This window comes from Hydra viridissima, unplaced genomic scaffold, assembly GCF_058129835.1.
Source record: "Hydra viridissima isolate aposymbiotic clone 2 unplaced genomic scaffold, HvirCarnegie_v1 scaffold_1, whole genome shotgun sequence".
Taxonomy (NCBI): Eukaryota; Metazoa; Cnidaria; class Hydrozoa; order Anthoathecata; family Hydridae; genus Hydra; species Hydra viridissima.
Window position 1 is genome coordinate 801,543 of NW_028324300.1, and position 22,660 is coordinate 824,202.

The 22,660-nt window shown below is 29.2% G+C and overlaps 1 protein-coding gene and 2 pseudogenes across 2 annotated transcripts; 1 reads left to right on the forward strand and 2 right to left on the reverse strand.

The window, feature by feature from the left end:
* Positions 1 to 7,355: 7,355 nt before the first annotated feature.
* LOC145189214 (uncharacterized) lies at positions 7,356 to 9,045 on the reverse strand (annotated as a pseudogene). The gene is made up of 2 exons (XR_016456194.1): positions 7,834 to 9,045; positions 7,356 to 7,749 (listed from the first exon to the last, which is right to left on the reverse strand). The product of XR_016456194.1 is annotated as an uncharacterized LOC145189214 (transcript).
* LOC149892790 (uncharacterized) lies at positions 9,045 to 10,018 on the reverse strand (annotated as a pseudogene).
* A 722-nt stretch (positions 10,019 to 10,740) lies between these two features.
* LOC149892791 (uncharacterized) lies at positions 10,741 to 12,259 on the forward strand. Its single transcript, XM_090068938.1, has 5 exons — positions 10,741 to 10,816; positions 11,238 to 11,419; positions 11,705 to 11,769; positions 11,936 to 12,030; positions 12,127 to 12,259. The coding sequence occupies exons 2-5, from the start codon at positions 11,285 to 11,287 to the stop codon at positions 12,240 to 12,242; spliced, it is 411 nt and encodes a 136-aa protein (XP_089925064.1). The 5' UTR covers positions 10,741 to 10,816; positions 11,238 to 11,284; the 3' UTR covers positions 12,243 to 12,259.
* The last annotated feature ends 10,401 nt before the right edge of the window (positions 12,260 to 22,660 follow it).

A 22,660-nucleotide genomic window follows, 5' to 3' on the forward strand; every position in this document is an offset into this window, starting at 1 on the left:
TAAAAAATGTGATATATATATATATATATATATATATATATATATATATATATATATATATATATATATATATATATATATATATATATATACATATATATATAGACACACACACACACACACACACACACACACACACACACACACACACACACACACACACACACACACACACACACACACACACAAAAACCCCTGTGGCTTTCATTTTAACTTTTTAAATGAAAAATGACATTTTTTTCAATCCGCTAATTTTATAACTTGTGGCATCAAATCAAAACAAATGTTTGCGAAACATATTTGAAAAAGCAAAATAATTGCTTGTGCATATAATTCATTGCTCGTGCAATAAATTTTGTAATAAAATAGTTCTGTAATAAATTCTGCGTGCATATCGAGTCTTTTTACTAATTTTATGATCGCCTTATCTTTTTTTTTAAAATTTTACCAAAATTAAAGGGTTGCTTTCTTGTTTATTCCAAATATATATTTCAACAACGTAGTTAAAGTAAATTGGATTCTTTAAACAATATCTTTCCAAAAAGGTTGAAAAATCGTGCATAAAAAACTCAATTTCCCTCCTCTTTATTTATAAACTATGCCGCTACATCTTTATCTTCCGCTGAAACTGTTAAACAATGATAAAGTTATAATACAAAATAATCCAAGCAAAGCAATAAAGCTAAATTTGAAATTCGTTACATATCAAGAGTTTAGGTAGTGGTTTAGGTAAATTACCCATGCTCAGAATGGTCACCGAGTATGGCTTGTGGTTTAATGAGTTTATTTATTAGCTGTTTAAGCCCGAATTAATCAACCGATAATAACTGCCGTAAAAAGCAATCAGTTTCCAAATTTACCCGTAAATTTATCCACAAAAACGCACACGCATCATCGCAAAATAAGTCGTGCTAAAGAAAATATTGATAGAGAACAACGTTTTAAATTAGCAACTTATCAGAAACTCATTATTTAATATTTCTCTTATAAGAATCTTTAAAAAATATTTCTTTGAGACAATTGTCGAAAGTAGTCGGAAACGAAAAAAGGAAAGTATTTAAAACTTAGATTATGGTGCTATATATCATTTTGCAAACGTAACTACAAATCTAGATATTGTCGACAAAATAATCTACATTATAGGTTTTCGAACTATAAAGTTATTAAAATCCATAACAAACAAACAGTTGCTAAAAAAGCATTTAAAAACTTGGTTCTAATAACTAAAATTAAAATGACCTTGAAAATGACACTTAGATACCTTTTCAAGCAATGGTTAAATTGTGTGCACCTGCCCGGTAGCTGTTCTTAACAACAAAAAATTGTCCCTTATCGCTTCAGAAATTCACAAAGTAGGTATGTGTGCAAAATTTTTAAACTATTCAAATATTTAATTATTATACATCTTTGTAAAGAGCTTTAAATCAGTATTACGATGGTGAAAATTTCATAACAAACTAATGATTCCACTAAAAGTTATGCCCATTTAAGTGACAAAAATTCATTATAAGGAATGCTTAAGAAAACTGCAACCAACCTAAAAAATTAGCGTTCGGCTTACGGTGGTTTTATAATTGAACTTCATTGTTAAGTTTATAGCGCATTACTTTGCCTCGGTTATATTTTTATTCAACTAATAACAGAATATGGTTTTTTTTGTGTGTGTTTTAGAGCATCCCGCCATCGGAAATTGCGTAAATGCGTAAATTCCGATGTGAGAAATAGTTTATAAAGGTGACTCCGATGTGACGCCATGGTGAGGAATGGTATCATATTCGGAGGTGCGATGTAGTCCGAGGCCGATGGGGAGAATTTCACGCACTCTCCGATATACTTCGATATTTACGCATTATCGTACGATATTTTCGCGTAATTTCACAATAAATCGTATTTAAAGTGTAAACTCGTAATATTGTGGCATTTCCGATGTATTTATCTATAATTACGAAGTTTTCGCAAAATTACAGCAAAATTTTGCAAGCCACCTCAAACCATCGGAAAATATCGGAAAATAAAAAGATTAAATCACATCGGAGTCACCTTTATAAACTATTTCTCACATCGGAATTTACGCATTTACGCAATTTCCGATGGCGGGATGCTCTAGTGTGTTTGTGTGTAAATCACGTTTTGAATACTTTAAAAAATCACCATTATTTTAAATAAAGTTTCATTTTTCTAAAAAAACAATTTTTTAATGAATAAAAAAGTCAAATACACAAAATGCTCATAATTGTGAATCCCCCCCCCCCCCCCAACCTCTACAACAGAAGAATATTTGGTACCTTTACTGCGTGGAAAAATAGAATATGAGCGTGTCATTATTTTTTAATGAAATTTGGCAGGTACATAGAAAATAGATATATAAAATTGATCCAAAAGTTAGAAAAAAAACCCATCACTCCTTCAATGTCAATTCACTTTCAGAACAGGAATGAAGTTTTTAATAGCAATGAAATCACTAAAAAAGTTAGTAAGTGCAAAAAAAAAGCAAATTACAGTAAACTTACAACACTCTACTTTTAAAATATTATCTAAGTCAATATAAAATTCCAAAAAAAAGACGAGAAAAATCCATCCATACGACACCTACCTCGAGCACGCGGTGAAAAAATGGTCACAGATTTTATCTTTAAAATCGGTGCCGTAAATCGCAGATACGCACGTACCTACACAAAGGCACTACTGCTCGTTTAAAGCCTTAGCGTTATAAGCTTTTAGCAATTTTGAATTTTGTAAAAATGCATTTTTAAATTATTCTTATTGTTGTAGCAGAATATTTAAGGTTTATTTACATTCTTTATTTCAAAACAACTAAAGAATTATGAAGCCAAATTCGGGTTAAATACTTCTAAAATTTAACACCGCAATAAAATAATAAATCATGATAAATTCTTTACAACTTTTTAGAATAAAAGAGTAACAAATTTTTTTGTTTACTCTTTAGTTAGTTTTTACATATTTCTTACATAGTTTTTACATATTTCTTTTTATTTAAATTTTATATAATATTAGATCATTGTTTGAAATCCCGGGATCCCGGTATATTAAAAACAAAATTCCAATGCTTTACAAAAAGCAAACGTCGATAATTCTAAATATCTAATGCATGATGTAGTATTAACATTTTAAAAGATTATCACACTCTTGTTCCTATAAAAGCAAACGTCGATACGACTGAAATGGTTTCGAAGATCGTAAGTTATTGTTAAATTATTGAAGATCAATGTTATTAAAAAAGAACAACCCCTGAAGAAGCCAGTTAGATATACTATTGTCTGATATCTTTCCCCCTGATCCGGTGATTTTATATAACGATCTTATTCATTTTGAATGACTGTGAAACTGACAAGGGTGGATTTTGAGCGGGCATTTTCTTCCGCTCGACTATTCTGTACAAAAATTCGAAACTGTGTGGAAGATAAAACTTTCGAAGCCTTGTGCTTCTTGAAATCGTTTTTTCCACCACAGAAAAAATAATTTATTAAACTTTTTCAAAAGTGAATGTTTTATGTTATCCAGCAAAATATTGCTTTCATTTAATAGATGCGACCGACAGGGAGAAAAAGTACCAAAAGTGCGGGATAGATTTAAGAGTGTCATTATCTTCACTGTAGTAATTAACATTTTATGTAAAAAAATTCACATTGATATTCCGACAAATTCCGGATATATTAGGTTTACAAATAATACTATACAAACATGCATTTATGGTACCTTTTCCATATTATGATTTTTTGTTAATAAACAATAATCAGTGATAAATAAAAAATCTAAAAAATTGCGCAAAACTCAGAGTTCATACACAGCAAAAGTATCAAGAATGATAATAGCTAAAATTTGACCTCAACTTTTATTTTACTGATTATCACGTTATTTAGTGACCGCACTTATGTTACCTTTTCTCCCAAACGGTCACAAATATATTTTTGTTATTGTTCAAAAAATTTTAAACAATAACGGTTAAGGTCAAAACTTTATTGATCAATTATTCCTCAATGTTTTGATTTCTTTTTTTTTTTTAACATACTAAAATATTCTAATTTTTCAATCGCATTATTTCTTTTGATTTTCCGAATCAAAAGAGACTTTTTCGGAAACCTTTTGAATCAGATTAAAATTGATTTCTCGGCAACTTTATTAAGATTTTTCGCACCCGAATCTATTTTAACCTGTATTTTTTAAGCCTGTGTCAATGTTCGTTTTAAAATTGAAATTTAATGTCGGTTATATTTTTTCTGCTAAATGACATCAATTGAAGCCTTGCTGTTTCTTGCCTGTGCCATCTCCATGTTTTTTCTCCATGTTTGTTTATTTAGGGAATATTTTATGGGTTTATTTTGTAAATCAAAAATATGGGAGAAAAAGCCTCAGCATTTCTACTTATTTCTCTACTTTATTGTTCATTATTAATTTGTATCTTCTAGACAAACATCTAGCTTGAGTAGCCTTCTTCAGAGCTTTTTTCTCTGCCATATAAGTATTCTTGTAAAGCCTTCTTTTCTTGTTCCACCAATCTTTTAAGCAGGAGCTTTGATACAAACTATGAAAGTTTAGATATTGTTAATGCAGAAAGAATTGATGAAGTCAGTGAAGGCTGAACTGGACATGCCAATTAATGTACAGGGAACAGATCAAGTTTATAGTATTATTCTGTTAGTGACATGATGATACTCATGTGGTTCAAAAGAGAATAAATCTTTAAAACTTTAAATCTAGATAAAAATTCTCAGTAATGAATGCTTTTTTGGTGAAGTCTGTCCTGTTAGCTTGTTTCATAAATAATTTAAGGCTTAACGTGACAATTTGCCATGCTGCACAGGGATTGCTTCAGTACTTTTGAAGAGTCAATTAAGATTGTAATTTATAACTAAAATTTAAAAGTACAATCTTTAGCACTATTTACTGACACTGTGACTTTCATGATGGAAGGATCCACTAAACTTCCTGAAGGTACATTCTTTATCACTTGATTCCAAAATTTGAATGTTAGCAGTAACTGTTATTGATTACTCATACAGTATTACTCATACACTGACATCATCATCATCATCATCATCATCATCATCATCATCATCATCATCATCATCATCATCATCATCATCATCATCATCATCATCATCATCATCATCATCATCATCATCATCATCACCATCATCATCATCACCATCATCATCATCATCATCATCATCATCATCATCATCATCATCATCATCATCATAATAATATGGGTTTATTTTGTTTTATTTTATTTAATATATTAATGTTTATTTTTATTTCTTTTTTTGTTACTCTAAAGTATATATATTTTTTATCAATATTAACTCATATTTATTATTTTAGTCAAAAAGAGGTTATTGTTTCTCTTTCTGGGCATAATGTTTGATTTTTATACTTTACGTTTTTTTAAAGCAGTTACTGAGTGACGTAGAGAAGGGTAGCCACGTGATATTTTGAGAAATGCCCCAGTCGGCAAACAGCGTTGAAATAACGTTGAATTAACGTTGAAACCTAACGTTGAATTTACGTTTATGCAACGTTTAGTTTTTTTCAACGTTGATTTATCAACGTTAAATCAACGTTAGATTCAAACGTTAAATCAACGTTCAACCGACGCAAAATACGTTATAAGAACGTTGAATTTACGTTGAAACAACGTTTAGAATGACAGTTTTTTTCAACGTTGATTTATCAACGTTAAATCAACGTTAGATCCAAACGTTAAATCAATCTTCAATTGACTCAATTAATTGTGTCTATTGGACTATCAATCTAACTAAACTTAACTAAAAATAGTCTAACTAAATAACTCAAACTTATTTCAACGTTTTAAAATAACTATGCGTTAGTTGGTGTTTAAAGTAAAATAAGTAAAGGCCAAAAAGTAAGTGAAATAATCTTTTAGTATGACACGGAATCAGAAAAGTTTCCATTAATAAAAGTTAAATTCTCTTCAGGTATTACATCTATTTCTTAAAGTTATTACTTTTTAAATAATGGGCTTAAAAGAAGAGCTATTATAACTTTTTCATTTCCACAAAGAGTAAACAGGATTGTGAAAATTTTGAGTTCATAACCACAGAAGAAAAAAGTGACAATGAGGATGTTGATTTTCTTCGAAAAAGAAAATATAAAGAAAGAGAATTTCCTGATTATTTTCCAAGTAGGCATTGGTTTATATGTTGGAAATATATAAATTTCAGTTTTTATACCTGAAAATAAAAATACCTGAGATATCATAATTTATACTATAAAACACTAACTGTATTTTATAGGTTCAGTTATCAAAGATTTGGATAAAGTGTCAATGCACCTGACCTCCAGTAGTTTATCAATTAAATCTAGAGGTAAATGTATATACACATATATACATACATACATACATACATACATACATACATACATACATACATACATACATACATACATACATACATACATACATACATACATACATACATACATACATACATACATACATACATACATACATACATACATACATACATACATACATACATACATACATACATACATACATACATACATACATACATACATACATACATACATACATACATACATACATACATACATACATACATACATACATACATACATACATACATACATACATACATACATACATACATACATACATACATACATACATACATACATACATACATACATACATACATACATACATACATACATACATACATACATACATACATACATACATACATACATACATACATACATACATACATACATACATACATACATACATACATACATACATTAAGTTTATTAAGAAATCATATATACATTGTATATATGATTTCATAAATACAATAACATGTTATTATATCATTGTATTTATGAAATATATATTTTAATGGTTTGCATAACTTAATTTTACTTTCAATTTATAATTTTAGAGCCAAAAGTTGATGTGTATTAAGGTAGGTCGATTTTAATTCCGCATATTGCGTAATATTGCAGTAGTTGGAGACAGTTAAAATATGATTACTCTCAAAATTTGAGAGATTTTGGATGAATAATCGCTTGCGGATTTAAATTCTAAGATTTGTAGGATTATGCGAAAAAACACCTTAAAAGGCGTTATATGCAAAAATCGACGTTTTAAATACGCTCATATTTAATCGATTTTTAAAATTAACTGCATTTCTGAATGATTTAACTTTATAATAATTTATAACACTTAAGCTAGTTTTATAAAAACTTGTTAACTATTTGAAGATTTAAAAAGTGAAACTTTTATTCTCATATTTGCATAAGAATATCAAAATAAACATTATTTTTACAATTTAAAACATTTTGAACATGGTTATATATATTCAGGAAAACATTTTCAATTAAAAAATATCATCATAAGAATGGAAATAATACCCTTTTGAAACATATGGTTTACGCATCTTCCTGCTAAGTAGTTTAGTTAAAATGCAGCTGTGTCGATTCTCGAATCCATAGACATATTGGGATGCTTCCGACACAAGTTTTACCGCTCGCTCAACACTCTGGGAGTGAGAAGGAAAGTCGGGGATTTCAGGTTTAACATTATTGTCAATCATATATTGGATTTGCTCAATTGAAAAATTTTGTGTTGTTGGGGGCTCCGTAAATTTAGTATTGATGATGTCAACCAACTCATACCAATTATTAGCATTAAAATTAATTTCCGGAATTTTCTTCAAATTTACTTCCAAACTTGTGTTGTTTACTCTATAAATATAAATCAAAGGCAATTACCACATTTTATGTGTCTTTTTTTTTAAAATTTATTTTAGTTAATTATAAAAAAAATACCTTTGCCTTAGAGCAAGTAAGATTTGAAAACCAAAGTTTCGTATATTGCTGTCATTATCTTTTAGCATGGCATAAAGAATATTTTCAGGTTTTAGACACAATGCGTTGTTTTTAATGTTTTTTTTAACAATATGTTTAACATCATCAAAGGGGAGATTATTTATTCTAGTAATAGTAGAAAAAATTAGGCGTGGGGATTCGTGAAATTTTGAAGTTTTTTTATTTCGAACCACGCTGGAGCGTAAACCTGAACAATAAAATATACAAGTTTTTTTAAAGAAACGGTTGGTTGATTGTCTCTAGTATACAAACAAAGAAGGCGAATAGCTAGTGTTAACCACCTTGCATGGTTAAGCGGTCCAATTTTATAGGCAGCCCATTTATCAGAAACTTTACCAATACCTATTCCTTTGCAATATTCTGGTAAAAGTCTTTGATCGCAACTAAGGTCTGTTAGTATTTCTTCTGGAATATATGTATCTACAATTAGCTTTTCAATACATTCAAACAAAACTTGATTTCTATCCTGAATATTTTCAGCACATCTTTTACCAAGTAGACCACTGAAGCTTCTTGGCTCGGTTGTGTCACCATCAAGTTTCACAAAAAGAGCTCGTAACGGAAGTTCATTTTGATGTAAGGCGCATCCAATTAGATGTAGTTTTCTTTTTAAAAACTCTTCTAGTTTTACAACTAAGCCACTTATTGGTCCAGTATTGGTAGCAGTATTATCAAGAAGAACAGCTTGTATACTTTCCAAACTGTTATCTTCTTGTAAAACACTGAACGTTTCGGTAGCAAGAACTAAGCCTGTAGCACCAGTGTCAGGAATCGTCCTATGAGTCAAATAATTTCCACTCGATTCTCCATCTTCATAAGTGAATGTGAGGTGATGTTGAGGTTTAATGCATTTCTTTAGTACTTCTCCTAGAGGTGAGTTTTTTACTTTACTTGTTTTAGTTATCTGATCGAGCTTGCTATCAACCCCAAGACAAATTAACTGTTTTTTTTGTTCTGAGTCCACATCTTCACTAACGATTTTTACTTTTGACTTGGCCCTATCTAATTTGCATTTATCAATCAAAATATCTTTTATATCAACATCATTTTTCAGGAGATATTTTATGTCATATAGCAAAGCATTTGCAAGGGCTGCACCTACGTTTGAAGAACACTCGTTTCTGACTAGTTCCATTGCAAATCTTGGAAGTTTAACCAAGTTGTATTTTCCAATAGGATCATTTATCGGTTTCCATTCACCTTCATCCTAAAAAAAGTTAATGAAATAAAATACTTTTTGTTTCATCTACTACAAATTTTTCATGTATTTATAAAATATTTGCCTCCGTATTGGTTAAATCACTTGTTTCTTCAATTAAGTTTACGTGTCGTATGAGGGATTCATCTTCATCAACTAGCTTATGAGACATTTTTTTTCGTTCTTTATCAAGTCTTTAAATCATTTTGACAGAAAATCTATCAACGGAAGAAAGTTGATATGCACCTTTTGGACCAATTTTTTTCCTCTGATCACGAAGATAAGCTCTGTCTTCAAGAGGTACTTTATTACTTTGAGAGCAAAGGCATACAATATGTTCTTCTATGCAATTTTCTTTATAACATGAAACTTTTCTGTCACTACAGGGAAACACATCTAATGAACAGAAGCATGCAGAAATATCAAAAAGCTTGTCTAAGTTTGCATCAAGATTTCTTTTAGCGCTTGCTTTTCCGTGCTTGCGATTAATATCCTTAACAAGTACGAGAAGATCTTTAACTTTCCTATTAATAGATTTGTCCGTTATAAGAGGTAAACTTGGGTTTACTGTAGCCCAAATTGATTTTATGTTATTGCTTATTTGCTGAGTCACTAATACGATATCTGCATTTGGATTTATATGAACAAGGTAGTAATAGTACTGAATAACCTGTCTAAAAGTGCTTGGATCTGTTATTGATAATTCACATGGGCCACCACAATATTTTTTTTCACTTTTCATCCGTGTAATTGTAGCCTTTACTTTTGGCATTTCTCGCGGACTAATTATAAATGTAAACTGTATTAAAGTATAACACTTAGAGTCATGGGTAACAGCGTGACTTTTTAGTGGGGGTGAAAGCACCAAAAAAACCTAAAATATCAAAACTTACTATTAAAAATCGGCTTTTCTTAAAAATAAAGAAATAAAACCCTCTTGAAAAAATTTGGGGGCCTATGGCCCCCTCGTTTTTAAAATGAGAGGGCCATGAGCCCCAATCATTTTCATTCAGGAATTTAGTAAAACCATTAGTTCCTCCGACTAAATTAAGTAAATCCATTAGTTCCTTCGAAAAGTTGCAAAGCAAAAATTATTTAGTATAAATAGGTAAAAACATAACTCTAAATATAATAATAATAAGTATTTACCTTTGATATTAAAAGATTTCTTTAATTTGCGATTTTTTTTTTGAACCTACTTTTTAATACTTTATATTTAATTTTAAAACCAACTTTTAAATACAAACAAGTTATAATACTTTTAAAATACAAACAAAAACTTTTAAAATACAAAAAAGATTTGTAAAATTTAAATTTAAATGCGTGTAAACAATTTAGCGAAAATTTATTGGCTTCTTAAAACAATTGCGCTTTTTAAGAAAACGTTAATTGGTTACTTTATAAATTCGAAACGATATATTTTAAAACGAGATTATTATACTTAAAATAAAATATTTCAACATTTTAAATTAACAATTTAACTAAACTAGTCCAAAATTAAGACTTGAAATGTAAATCCGCAAGCCATTTTTAAATCAGGATACTCGAGATTTGGCAAAACCTCATTTCTAATCTAGAAACAGTAACTGCAACATTACGCAACTTAAAATTCAAAAAAAAAGCTAAAATCGACCTACCCTAATGTGTATGGAAAGAACCTAAACTCACCTTGCCAAAAGTTTTCCCAAGAAGATATCAGTTCTTCTTTGTTTTCTCAAGATATAGGTTAATGTCTCATGAAATTTATTTAATTTATTTAAAATAAGATTGTGTAATTTAAAAAAAAATGATACAATTATAATATAAAGTGTAATATTCAACTGATAGTGATATAAAGTGTTGACAAAGAGCTTTTTTAATCTATGTGTTTTAAGTTCAATTTGTATAAAGAAATTACTTAAAAACAATTTACCACACAATGGAGTTTAGAAAAATGGAAATAAACTACAGAAATTAGATAACATTGATAAGTTTCCAATGTCTGAATGCAGTATGATATTTTATATTTTAAAGTAAATTTTTATTTAAATTCATTTTTTTTGTAGAAATATAAAATTTATATAAGATTTAAAAGTTTTAAAAACTGAGGAATTTCCTTACTATTCAAATACTAAAATTCTTTTGTAAAACTTAATAAAATTTGTAGAATTTCAAAAGAGAGTGTTGCATCTACTTACCGATATAAGAAATGAGATGCGAAATCAAAACAGAGTGACTGAGCCTGCTTCTAATAGTGAATTTGTAAGCCAAATAAGGGTTATTTCATCAAAAGTGGACTTCACTGAAGTGGATAAAGCATTAGATGATGAAAAAGTCCACTCATCGCAGGTGAGTTATAATAAGTATTTTATTAAATAATTATTTAGTTATTGAACATTACCCTTTAGTTAAAAAAACATTATTAAAATGGACAACGGTCCTTGAAAAATTAAAAAATTCTGGAATTTTATAAGTAAAAAATTGTCCTGGAAAATTCTTGGAATTTGGAATTTGTCCTAGAAAAATCCTGAATCACTTTATTAAAATTTGTTTTGGAGATCTGAAATAATTCAATGTTTTGATATCATATTTGACCCAAACCATAATGTTAGATTTACTTTATGTTTTTTGTAGTTAAATCAGCTACAATTAATTGGTGGAACATCTTCAAAAGATAGAATACACAAAATTATGCTGAGGTAATTAACTGATAGCTCTTATCTCATTCATAATTACTTTTTACAAAAAATATTTTTTTAATAATTTTAGAAAAAAGTTATTTCATAATGAATTCAATTTAAATATTTGAAAAATTATTATTTATTTATAATCACTTCACAGTTACATTATCTTTTAAAAATTTAGAATATTTTCAAACAGTTTTATGGCCTCCATGAATATGAAATGCAAAGGTGGAAAAATATGTTTTAAGAACACTAATTTATATAGGATTGTTAAAGGTATATATTTAAAAGTTATGTGAAACTTTTCATTCATTATATTATTTCAATTCTTCCTTTTTTGATTTTTACTTTATATTTTCTTTTTTTTTACAGCTTCTACTATTAAATACGAGGGAGCGACAGAAACTTTGATTAATGGAATATTGTCTGACTTCCTAAAATACGCTCCATTTCGAAAAGGTGGCAGTAAAGAAAAGAAATTTGTCTAGATTTTATTCAAATATATGTAAATATATGTAATATTTAAATATATATATCATAAACAAATGTTATCTTTTTCTTTACTAATATATAACTAAACTTAACTAAAAATAGTCTAACTGTAGACTATGAGTCTACAGTTAGACTATTTTTAGTTAAGTTTAGTTAGATTGATAGTCCAATAGACACAATTAATTGAGTCAATTGAAGATTGATTTAACGTTTGGATCTAACGTTGATTTAATGTTGATAAATCAACGTTGAAAAAAACTGTCATTCTAAACGTTGTTTCAACGTAAATTCAACGTTCTTATAACGTATTTTGCGTCGGTTGAACGTTGATTTAACGTTTGAATCTAACGTTGATTTAACGTTGATAAATCAACGTTGAAAAAAACTTTCATTCTAAACGTTGCATAAACGTAAATTCAACGTTAGGTTTCAACGTTAATTCAACGTTATTTCAACGCTGTTTGCCGACTGGGTTCCTTTTTATATTCTTTTAATAAAAATTTTTCTTTTTTTTTTTAGCCACTAAAAATTGAAAAGTCAAAAATGCATATACAGTTTTTTTTCTATGTTTATCACAAGCTTTACCCAGTTTTAATTTTGCCCCTCAATTAACATCATCATTTAGACTTGATTTCAACATGACATTTCCGACCAAACTTTTATCACCCAACCATACTTTAAACACCTTAAGCATTATGACGTCATTGAAAAACGCGAAAGCTTTTTTTTTTTCTGTAGCTTTTTTTGGGTGAAGGTTGTGAAAATTGTTGAAAAGTAAAAATTTAAATTCTTTTTATTTTAATCATCATTATTCTACGTTACTTTTCATCTTTATTATTACTTTACTGTCTATTTTAGGAGACCATAAAGACTGTAGATGGATGTTATTGAAGGTTTTGCTGAAGAGAGCCTTAAAACAATAAAAACGATCCAAAATTCATTTTTATTTTTAATTAACAAAAAAAAAACGTTGATGTCAGCTAAAAATAAATAATCACCCAACTTAATTTACGAAAACGTTTCAATACGAAATTTACAATTCGATTTTTCGGCCATCCTCCAAATAGTCAGTTTTGTTCAGAATATTTCGTTCTACACGTTTTAAGCTTTTATTATGTATTTTGACCCTATTATTTGATTTAGACCTATTATTTCATTAAGACTTTAACTCATCGACAGCCATCTTTACATAAAGTAAAACATTCTGACACCAATTTATAAACAATTCCCATCGGAGTTTAACCTCAAAAGAATTTATTTACTTGATGGGTTTTTAGGTGAATATTCAACTAAAACACGATCATACCGTTTCAGTTCGGTTCATCACAGATCTCGTGTGGTAATTTTTCATTCAGCAAAAACCAAATCAAATTTTTAATTGATTCGGGTTTTTGTTTTGTTTTGTTTTTTATGGTTCAGTTTTTTTTATTTAGCGTTTTATTTAGCGTTTTTTTATTTAGGTTAAAGTATCAATTCAAAAGTCTTTGATCCACTGATTTATATAAGTTCAAGAAAAACATTGGGAGCAAACACAGATTTCGTCGATCAACCAGCTGTTCAAATAAAGATTGCAGAAAAGTATATTTTCTGTAACGAAAATGGAGATAAGAGAGCGCAAAATTAACCGGTACATCATCTATTTTTTGTTCTACTTTTTGCCTGATTCCTCAACAACTTAAGTTTCATTGTCAGAAAAGCCGGGAAAAAGGAAGGGGAGGGGGGGAACTTTAGCAGAAGTAAATAAATAAAGGAGAATGAAACGAGTTTTCATAAGTAAAACCAAACTTTGTAACTGAATATCAGTAGTTATATAAGAGAAATTTAATACCAGGAATTTATTATTAGAAAACAGTTTCAGCGAAAGCTTTTTAACTATATGAAAAAGAGGCTGCAAAATCTGTTCAGTAATGAAAGATCATGTTCCGTTACTCTACTCATATTCGTAGGTACTAGCAATCTCAAGACCTCATCAACTCGTTTCTGATTGGAGATTTCTGATTTGGAACATTGACTATTGCTCATTTTCCATGCGAGTTTTTTAATTTTTGAAAAAAGTTAAAGATATCAGCATGGACGTCCATGGTTGAAACACTTTCGAGAGAAAACATGTTTTTAATTTTGGTAAGTTTTTTAACCACTTAATAGTTTTGCCCGAGTGTCACTCGGGCAACGCGTTATTATTGCCCAAATTGTGACGTCGGATTGTGCATTGAATGTTTTAAGACTTATCATCCGCAAAAAAATTATTAGATATATACATACCTGTAAACACTTTTTTAATCTGTTTTTTAGTATCGTTAAAAATAAAATATAAAAAAAAGTTGGAACACGCCCTTGGAACTGGGCGTGTTCCGGAAGCCCATCAACCTTAGCCAGGCTATCTAATCCTCGATTGTACGGAAGATGATGCGGTGTGGTAATTATGGTGGTAGCTAATCTAGTTTTACTTTGAGGCAGTTGACTCTGATAGCACTTTCAAATTCGTTTGGTAGTGCGTTCCATGGGAGAGCGACGCGGTTGTTCAAGAAGTTGAAGCGAAGGAGGCAGTTGTTGACAATTTCACGATGAATGCCCTACTTTGTCAAGTAGTATTTTGACTTTTGAAGCAAGAGAGTTAATCAAAGGCAGATCTTTTAGGCAGATAAGCAGCGCTGCCACTTTTCAAATCAAGAATGTAGGTAGTTTGACACTTTCACAATTGTCTATTTTTTTAAAGAACAACTTACAGAATTGTATTTCGAAAAAAAGTATATATATATTGAATTTTGAATTTTTTGAGGTATATACCTCAAAAAATTCAAAATTTTCAAAATTTAAATTATCAAATTTTCTGGTCAATTTAATATTGCTGATTATGAAAATAAGATCAAAGTTACATTAAACAGCATCTAAATTAGTCTAATTTAGCATTTGAAATGTTTATAATTTTCTAGTTCCTTAGCAGCGGTCTTAGCAACGAGGATGATACCTGAATTTATTTTATTTCCTATCTATGTTTGTGTTCGTTCAGAATGGAAATTAACTTTATAGCCTACAGAGCTTCTTTTTTGAATTAAAGACATTTCTAAGCAACACAACCACTGTATTTCCATAAATTTACTGGATGCATGTAATGCAAAGTTTACTTGGATCAGTTAATATTATGTCATTATAAAGATTTGATAAAAGGCTTTGGAATTATACGAAGTGGAAACTACTTGATCGTGAAAATCACATGATCTTGAAAAAGCAAACTCATATGTCAAGTGACCATGGATATTAGTGCATATTTCTGAAACAATCACCTCGAATGCTTGGAAATTATCTTTAAGTTAGCAAAAGAACTGCTAAAAACTGTTATTAACTAATGTGTTCTTAGCCCATTGTGGGCTCTTGTTAAAGCTAATAAAACATCTATTAGTAAGACTTGTAACTATCATTTGTTATTTGAATCATTAAAATTAAAAAAATGGTTGCTTTTTAAAGCACTCTTGATTCGTTTAAAGTTTACCATCAAAAATGATGCCCAATCAATCAGTTTGCAGTTCCAATTTTAAATTTAATGCCTAAAAATTTATGCGCATTATTGCAAAATTAGTCATGTACAAGGAAACTGCAAGAAAGATATACAACGTTGTTAAGAGCTCTCTTAAATGCGTGCAAAATAAGCTAATGAATTTAGGTAAGCTGACAAATAACTACGCTTTGAAGAAAGTAATAAAAAAATTGATATAACGTTATTCAACATAGAAGAATGATTAACAATTACTTACGAGAGCCAGCTTCATAAAACTTAAATTCTGATTAATTACAATACAAAAACCGTAACACATGTAAATAGAGCGCATTCAAACCTTTGCTTCAATCAAATTGCATTTTTAAAAAATACTAAAACACTGCGACAAGTTTACAAAATAATTGTTATACAAGTTTTCTTATCATAAAATGCAGATTTTCATATTGTCTCGTATCAAAATTCGCGCAATATTGTTTTTCTATTATAACATAAGAATAAAAATCACCTAGCTAAAAAATTTAGCTCTTTTAATTCAACAAAATACAAAACGAAAACACAGACCTTTTAAATTTAAAATCTGTACAATATATTATTTACTTTGCAAACGTCAATACTGAATCTGTCTACAAAATATTCTGCATTATAGATTTTTAAACTATAAAATTGTGAAAATCCATAATAAGGAAACGAACAGTTGGTAAGAAAGCAGTTTAAAACTCAGTCATCATAAAAGTTTAAAAAAGTTAAACAATTATTACTCATTTATAAAAATGGTTAAAATTTGATGCTCCTCCGTCTTAAGAGCCTAGGTAATCCTTGTCGATAAACCGAAAAAAAAGCGAAATATATGTGGTAGTTTTACAGTAAATTTATCGCAATCCATCTTTAAAACGCTTCGGAAAACAACGAGTAAAAAATGTTCTCAGCGTATTGATTCTTTAAGTTTTGAGCATTTTTTAAATCTTTATCATTTTAAATTGTAAATATAGTAAGAGAGTTGCGAATCACCAGCCTATGGAAATCACAACTAACATTTTTTTTTTTTTTTAATTTAAACTAATTATTTTATTATAGCTTTTAAAATCTTTTATGCAAACATTAAATGAATAATGAATTATTTTATCTCAATTTCTATTTTATATCCAAAATTCTAATTTTATGATAATCAATGTTTATATATATTTATAGACTTCCATAAGGATATAGTCGTCAAGACACAATGTGTATAGCTATTTTATAGAATCCTAATAAGATTAAGCATTAAATGTATAGGAAAGTATTCCCAATACCCCCTTACTATCCAAGCTGATAAAAGACCATCTAAGACTACTCCAATTTGTATCTATCGTAGATGTGTATACTTTAGACGTACATTAGACATCGAAAAAACGTCTAATTACAGAGATTCTATTTATGTTCAAATGTAGACGAGTATTGAATGCATAAATTAGATTAACTCATTGATGTCTTATTTTAGGTTGAGTATAAATGTATTTAATATGTCTTTTATAGATCAGTTAACTGAAAAAAATGTTTAAACTCATAGCAGAATTGATTTGATACAGAACGATCATTACATATGACCGCTATTATGTAAAAAAACGTTCATCTAAAACGGCGGAAACATGTTTCTAAAATGGAATAAAAATATATGAAGACTCCACGGGAAGAAACGGCAGGGTCACATTTTGAAAGTTTCAACTTTTTACACTTTCTAGCTTTACTATCCATAATAGCATATTTTGTATTTGAATTCAAATCAAATAAATGATTTGATGCATATTTAAAGTTTTTCTAAATTTTCCTAAAACTTATAAAGGTTTAAAAGTTTAATAATGATTTATCTCAAAATGAAAAAATGTGACCCTGCCGTTTCTTCCCGTGGAGTCTTCATATGCGTTGCTAAATTTATGTTAATATTTGAACGGTTTTAGTCATAATGAAAATAAATTTGGGTTTTAAGTAATAAAATTACATGCTATTGTAAACAACATGCTATTTTAATGACGAAATATTTCAACGTAACTCAACTTTAAAAGAAAGTTTTTATGCATGTTTCCAAGAATTCAGGGTACCTTGCGCATGTGTGAATAAGTTACTTTGGATTTTCAGGGAAAACGGTCTAAATGATGCTAGAACCCTTCTGAAAACAGCACAAGACATCGAAGCACGCAATCTATGCAGAGAAAAATATATTTATTTGCGACTTAAAAATGAAATAGTGAAATCAAATGAAAAGGAATTTGAGTTTAATGCTGAAGCTAAATCAATAATATGTAATATAGATAGCCTACCAACATTTATGTTTTCTAATTCTCGGTTGTGGCGATACTTAGATTGTGGTGGGAAAAAGATGTATTCATGATTGCTTTTTATGGTGGTGAAGGAAAACCAGAACAAGTAGATTTGTTTTTTGCTGATTTTATTTAAGAAGCTAAAGAAATTTTGGTCGTTGGTTTCACAATTAATGGTAAAAATTATACTTTTAGTATATCACCATTCGTTTGTGATTTATTAGATTTTGTTATTGTCAGGGCGTTCTTTTATAAAATTGTTTTTGGTCACATTGCAAAATATGGCTGTGAAAGTTGTACAATTGTTGGGACGTATTATTCTCAGCGGGTTGTGTTCGAAAGCGAAGAACCGCGTGTCTTGCGTGACAAATGTTCTTTCAAGATCTTTGGGTGCTTTGAACATCTAAAGAAACTCTCTGCCTTGAGTGAATTGGACATTCCGATTGTTTCAATATTCATGCCTTGGTGTAACAAAAAAAAAATTATATTTTTTCTAACTTTAGGTCCAATAAATTGTAAACAATTGTTAACTGACCAATGCTTTAAATGTCATGTCAAATGAATTAAAGAGTGCCAAGAAAAGAAAAGTATCGAATAAATTTTAGAAACTAATTCACTGTTAGTGTAAACATATTGGACTTTACAATTTGTTCATTTGATAATGACTTTGAAAACAAAGCACTAAGGAAAATCTAGGCATTTTCCGCTGTTTTTATGCATGAAATGGGTTTTTCAGCACGCAATACATGTTAACCAGTTGAAAATTACATGCAAAAAGTTTTCAACACATTTCTTTACTTTGCTCAGAAATCCTCAGGGCTAAATCTATGTGTAGAACAGGCGCAAATTTACTAGAGTAAAAAATGTGAAGATTTTTTATTATTTTCATAAAAAAATCTGTAAAAATGTTTCAACTCACTTCTAAGGTCATGGTTTAGTTAAGAGAATGTTTATGGGGCACTAATAGCACTGTCATATAAGGTTTTATATAGAAAATGGTGCATATGCTGTAAATAGGGCTCAATCAAGTACACCAGTTTTGACCCCCTAAACCAAAAATTATAGTAAGAACATGAAAAGCCTTATTTTATAAAGTTGTTGGTATATTCAACTAGAGCACATGTGTTACCCACATCATAGCTGGGCGCTTGCAATGGGTCATTATGGCCTGGGGACTTGTAATAGACTGTAATCGGAAAATTTTTGCACTAAAAGTAAAAAATCAACAAAAAATCAACACTAAAACTACCATAACTTTTGTTATACTGCAGGGATCGGGAAAAAATTTTACCCAAATCTTGGTATTGGCATAGGCTACATTGCCACCAAATTTTATTGGTCTTTGATTAATGATTAGGTTTTTATAGCAACTTTGATATGTTAAAAATAAAAGGTAAATTTTTTCCATTTTTGTAACTTCAAAGTCACTTTTTTCACGAAGACCTAAAAGATTTTAAAATTTGCACCAGGTGATCATGGGATGTGTATCACCCCATATAGGTGGCATTCTTGGGTCAGCTAGGTTGGCAATATCTGATCCCATGATTACAGTGAATCGATCAAGTATGCATAATTTTTAGTAAATTAAGCATAAGCTACTCATAACCTATAGCTGACTATGCCATGGGAATGAACATTTGAGTTCATGAACAGTATAAATTAGAGCTTGCATTTAAAAACGCCAATACTTTTCAATCTGCATTTAAAAAATATGAAAAATATGAAAAAAAAAATTGTTTCAAAGAAACTTATCATCCAAAGGAGACTGTTTAAAAAAAAAGAATCTTATAAAATGCTTACACGATCCTTTCAAGATTTCTCTTTGTGTTGTAAATTTGATGTCATCATAAAAACTCATGTTTTTAAAAAGAAAAGAATAATAAAAAAACTTTGTTATTTAACGAAGCATGATAACATGATCGTGAAAGTGGAAAATACTTGTTTGTTGAAGAACAAATATTTTAGTAAAAAAAAAACAACCCTTTGGATCACCAAGAATTAAATAGTTGCTTTTATATCAATACTTCTTTTGCTTCCATTTCCTCTGAATAGGTCGGATTAAAAAACTCTACTTTTTAAGACCTATCAATAAAACCGGACGCTTCTCAAACTCATTGAAATGATTGTCACCTATTAGATAAATGAGAAATTGGAGGCGTTTTCTGTTCGCACAATCTTAGATGATATAAATCATGATGTTGGATTTATCCATAAAGTTATGCATCAAACAATTAATTATATCAGAACTAATCTTCAATCACAAAACTTCATCATTTTTCTGATGGCTATTCAGGGCAGTTTAAAAACTGCAAACGTATTTATAACATATGTCATCATGCTGAAAATTTTTCTGTTGGTTGCATCTAGAACTTTTTTGCAACAACCCATGGCAAATCACCATGTAAAGGTATGTTATGATGATATTGTTAGCACTTTAAAAAAACTTGTTCCCACTGCTAATTTGCGTCTTAGCGCAGGTCAAACACTGTCTGCTGAAACAATGTTTGAATACTGTCAAAAGTCAATCAGTGGGATCATGTTTGTATATGTCACCGCTGAAGAAATGAAGCTAACACGAAAGAAACTTGCCCATAGATTTTCAATAGCAACCACTATTACGGGAGTAAGAAGTTTCCATCAACATGCAACTTCATCTACTTCAATCATAAAGATGAAACGAATATCTAAGGATGATTATTTTGCTCTTATATTTGATTTCCTCAATAAATAAAAAAATGATAAGGCTCAGATTGACAATATTACAATATCACAATAACTATTGTGCAAATATGATGAACTTTACTTGCTTAGTATGGTTCCCAAAATTGATAAAGAGAATAATGATTTCATGGTAAAGTTTATGCATCTCAGTTTTTCTAGATATATAAATATATTTTCAAAATGTAAACTTTAAAAAAGCGTAGAAAATGATGATCAAAAACTTGAATTGGCTTATTTTCTCTTCATTTTTGGATTCACTACACTCAAAATGGTCAAATACCAAATTTCAGCCAATATCTTGGCTATAAATTAAATTATTCAGGAGATGATACCATTAAAATTTCCAAAATGGAGAACATGGGCCCAAAAAATGGCATTTTCAGTCTAAAGTTCAAAAGAACATATCATTATAATGATTCAAAGTACCAAGACCGTCTTTTATATTAAGATGTCCATGTCTTCTTTTACCGGTAAGTCTATTTTTGTTCTACTCTGTGTTACTTTTCACCTAATTCTTTAACAACTTTAGTTTCATTGTTAGAGAAATAGGGAAAAAGGAGGGGGGAGGAATTTTTGCAGAAGTGAATATATAAAGCAGAATGAAGCTAGATTACATAAACAAAACAAAATATTGTAACTGAATATCAGAACGTAAATGTTGAGAAATTTAATGCCTGAAATTTAACTTCTGAAAACAGATTCTTAGAAAGCTTCTTTAACTTTATGAAAAAAAGGCAGCAAAATCTGTTCAATGATAATAGATTATATTCCGTTACTCTACTCATCTTATTGGGTGGAAGAACTCGGCAACTTGTTGGAATATTAACTAGTACTCAATCTCTTTGCAAGTTTTCTATCTTCTGAAAAAAGTAAAAGATATCAGCGAAAAGTTTCTGACCAGCAAAAATCATCATAAGTTACATATTCATAATATTAAGTTTTAATCTTTAAGTAAACCTTTGATAAATCAAGTTTCATCAAAAAACGTAGAAAAGAAAATTCTAAAGTTTTTTCCAAAACTTGCTAATAAATTACGAACATTTTTTTTGTTCAGTATTTTACCAATTCTCGAAAAATTGAGGCTTTGTTTGAATTCATTTCAGAGGCGTGCTAAGGAAAATAGCATAAACTTATAATCAGTGTTTTCCAACTTTGAAAATGTCTTCCTTTAATTTTGTTTGCTGTCATTTCTATTAACCATCTCCTTTTCTGTTAAGTTAGGATGTCTATTTAGATGGTGTAAGAAGGATAGAACTTATAGAGACACATAACAAATCTATTCCTCTATTACACATTTTATTCTAGAGAATCTACTTGTTCGCTGAAGCATGATGAGTGACTTTGATGATGATCACATGTCTTATTAAGACTTTACAAAGTTGGGAGTAAAAAAGAAAAAAAAAAAAGAAAAACGTTTTTTTGATTTAGAAACAATAATCAGCTTTAGAAAAGAAACGATGCGGTTGAAACCATTAACAGATGTTAAGAAAAAAAGTTGAGCTGAAAAGTTTTAGTCAAAGGAGAAAGATTTCGGAGAGCGTCAGAATTTTCAAAAACTACCTAAAGTTCCGACCATTTTTAAACTTAGAAAACATGATTTAACTCTTTCAGAAACCCCTTAACAAACTATTTTTCAGAAGTTATCTTTTTTGCACAGATCGATCCTTTAGATGTGGAAACAACTTTAACCATACTCAACATAAATCAGGTTTGTAATTGCCTAAATTAATCTTTATAACCTTTGTTTTTTAAAAAAAAAAATTAAAAAAATTTCATTCAGTAAATTACATTGTCCTCCAAAACATTAGTAACCAAATAAAATAAAAAAAATTTTCTACTTTGATTACTTATTACAGCAATTTTGTTTCTTTAATTACACTTTAAATGAAAAAAAAAGGTTAAT

Excerpts from the sequence above, each read along its gene's own strand:
- LOC149892791 (XM_090068938.1), top strand. The coding sequence starts at position 11,285 with ATGCGAAATCAAAACAGAGTGACTGAGCCTGCTTCTAATAGTGAATTT. Across the intron at positions 11,770-11,935 it reads ATACACAAAATTATGCTGAG|AATATTTTCAAACAGTTTTA; the intron begins GTAATTAACTGA and ends TTAAAAATTTAG. Across the intron at positions 12,031-12,126 it reads TTTATATAGGATTGTTAAAG|CTTCTACTATTAAATACGAG; the intron begins GTATATATTTAA and ends TTTTTTTTACAG.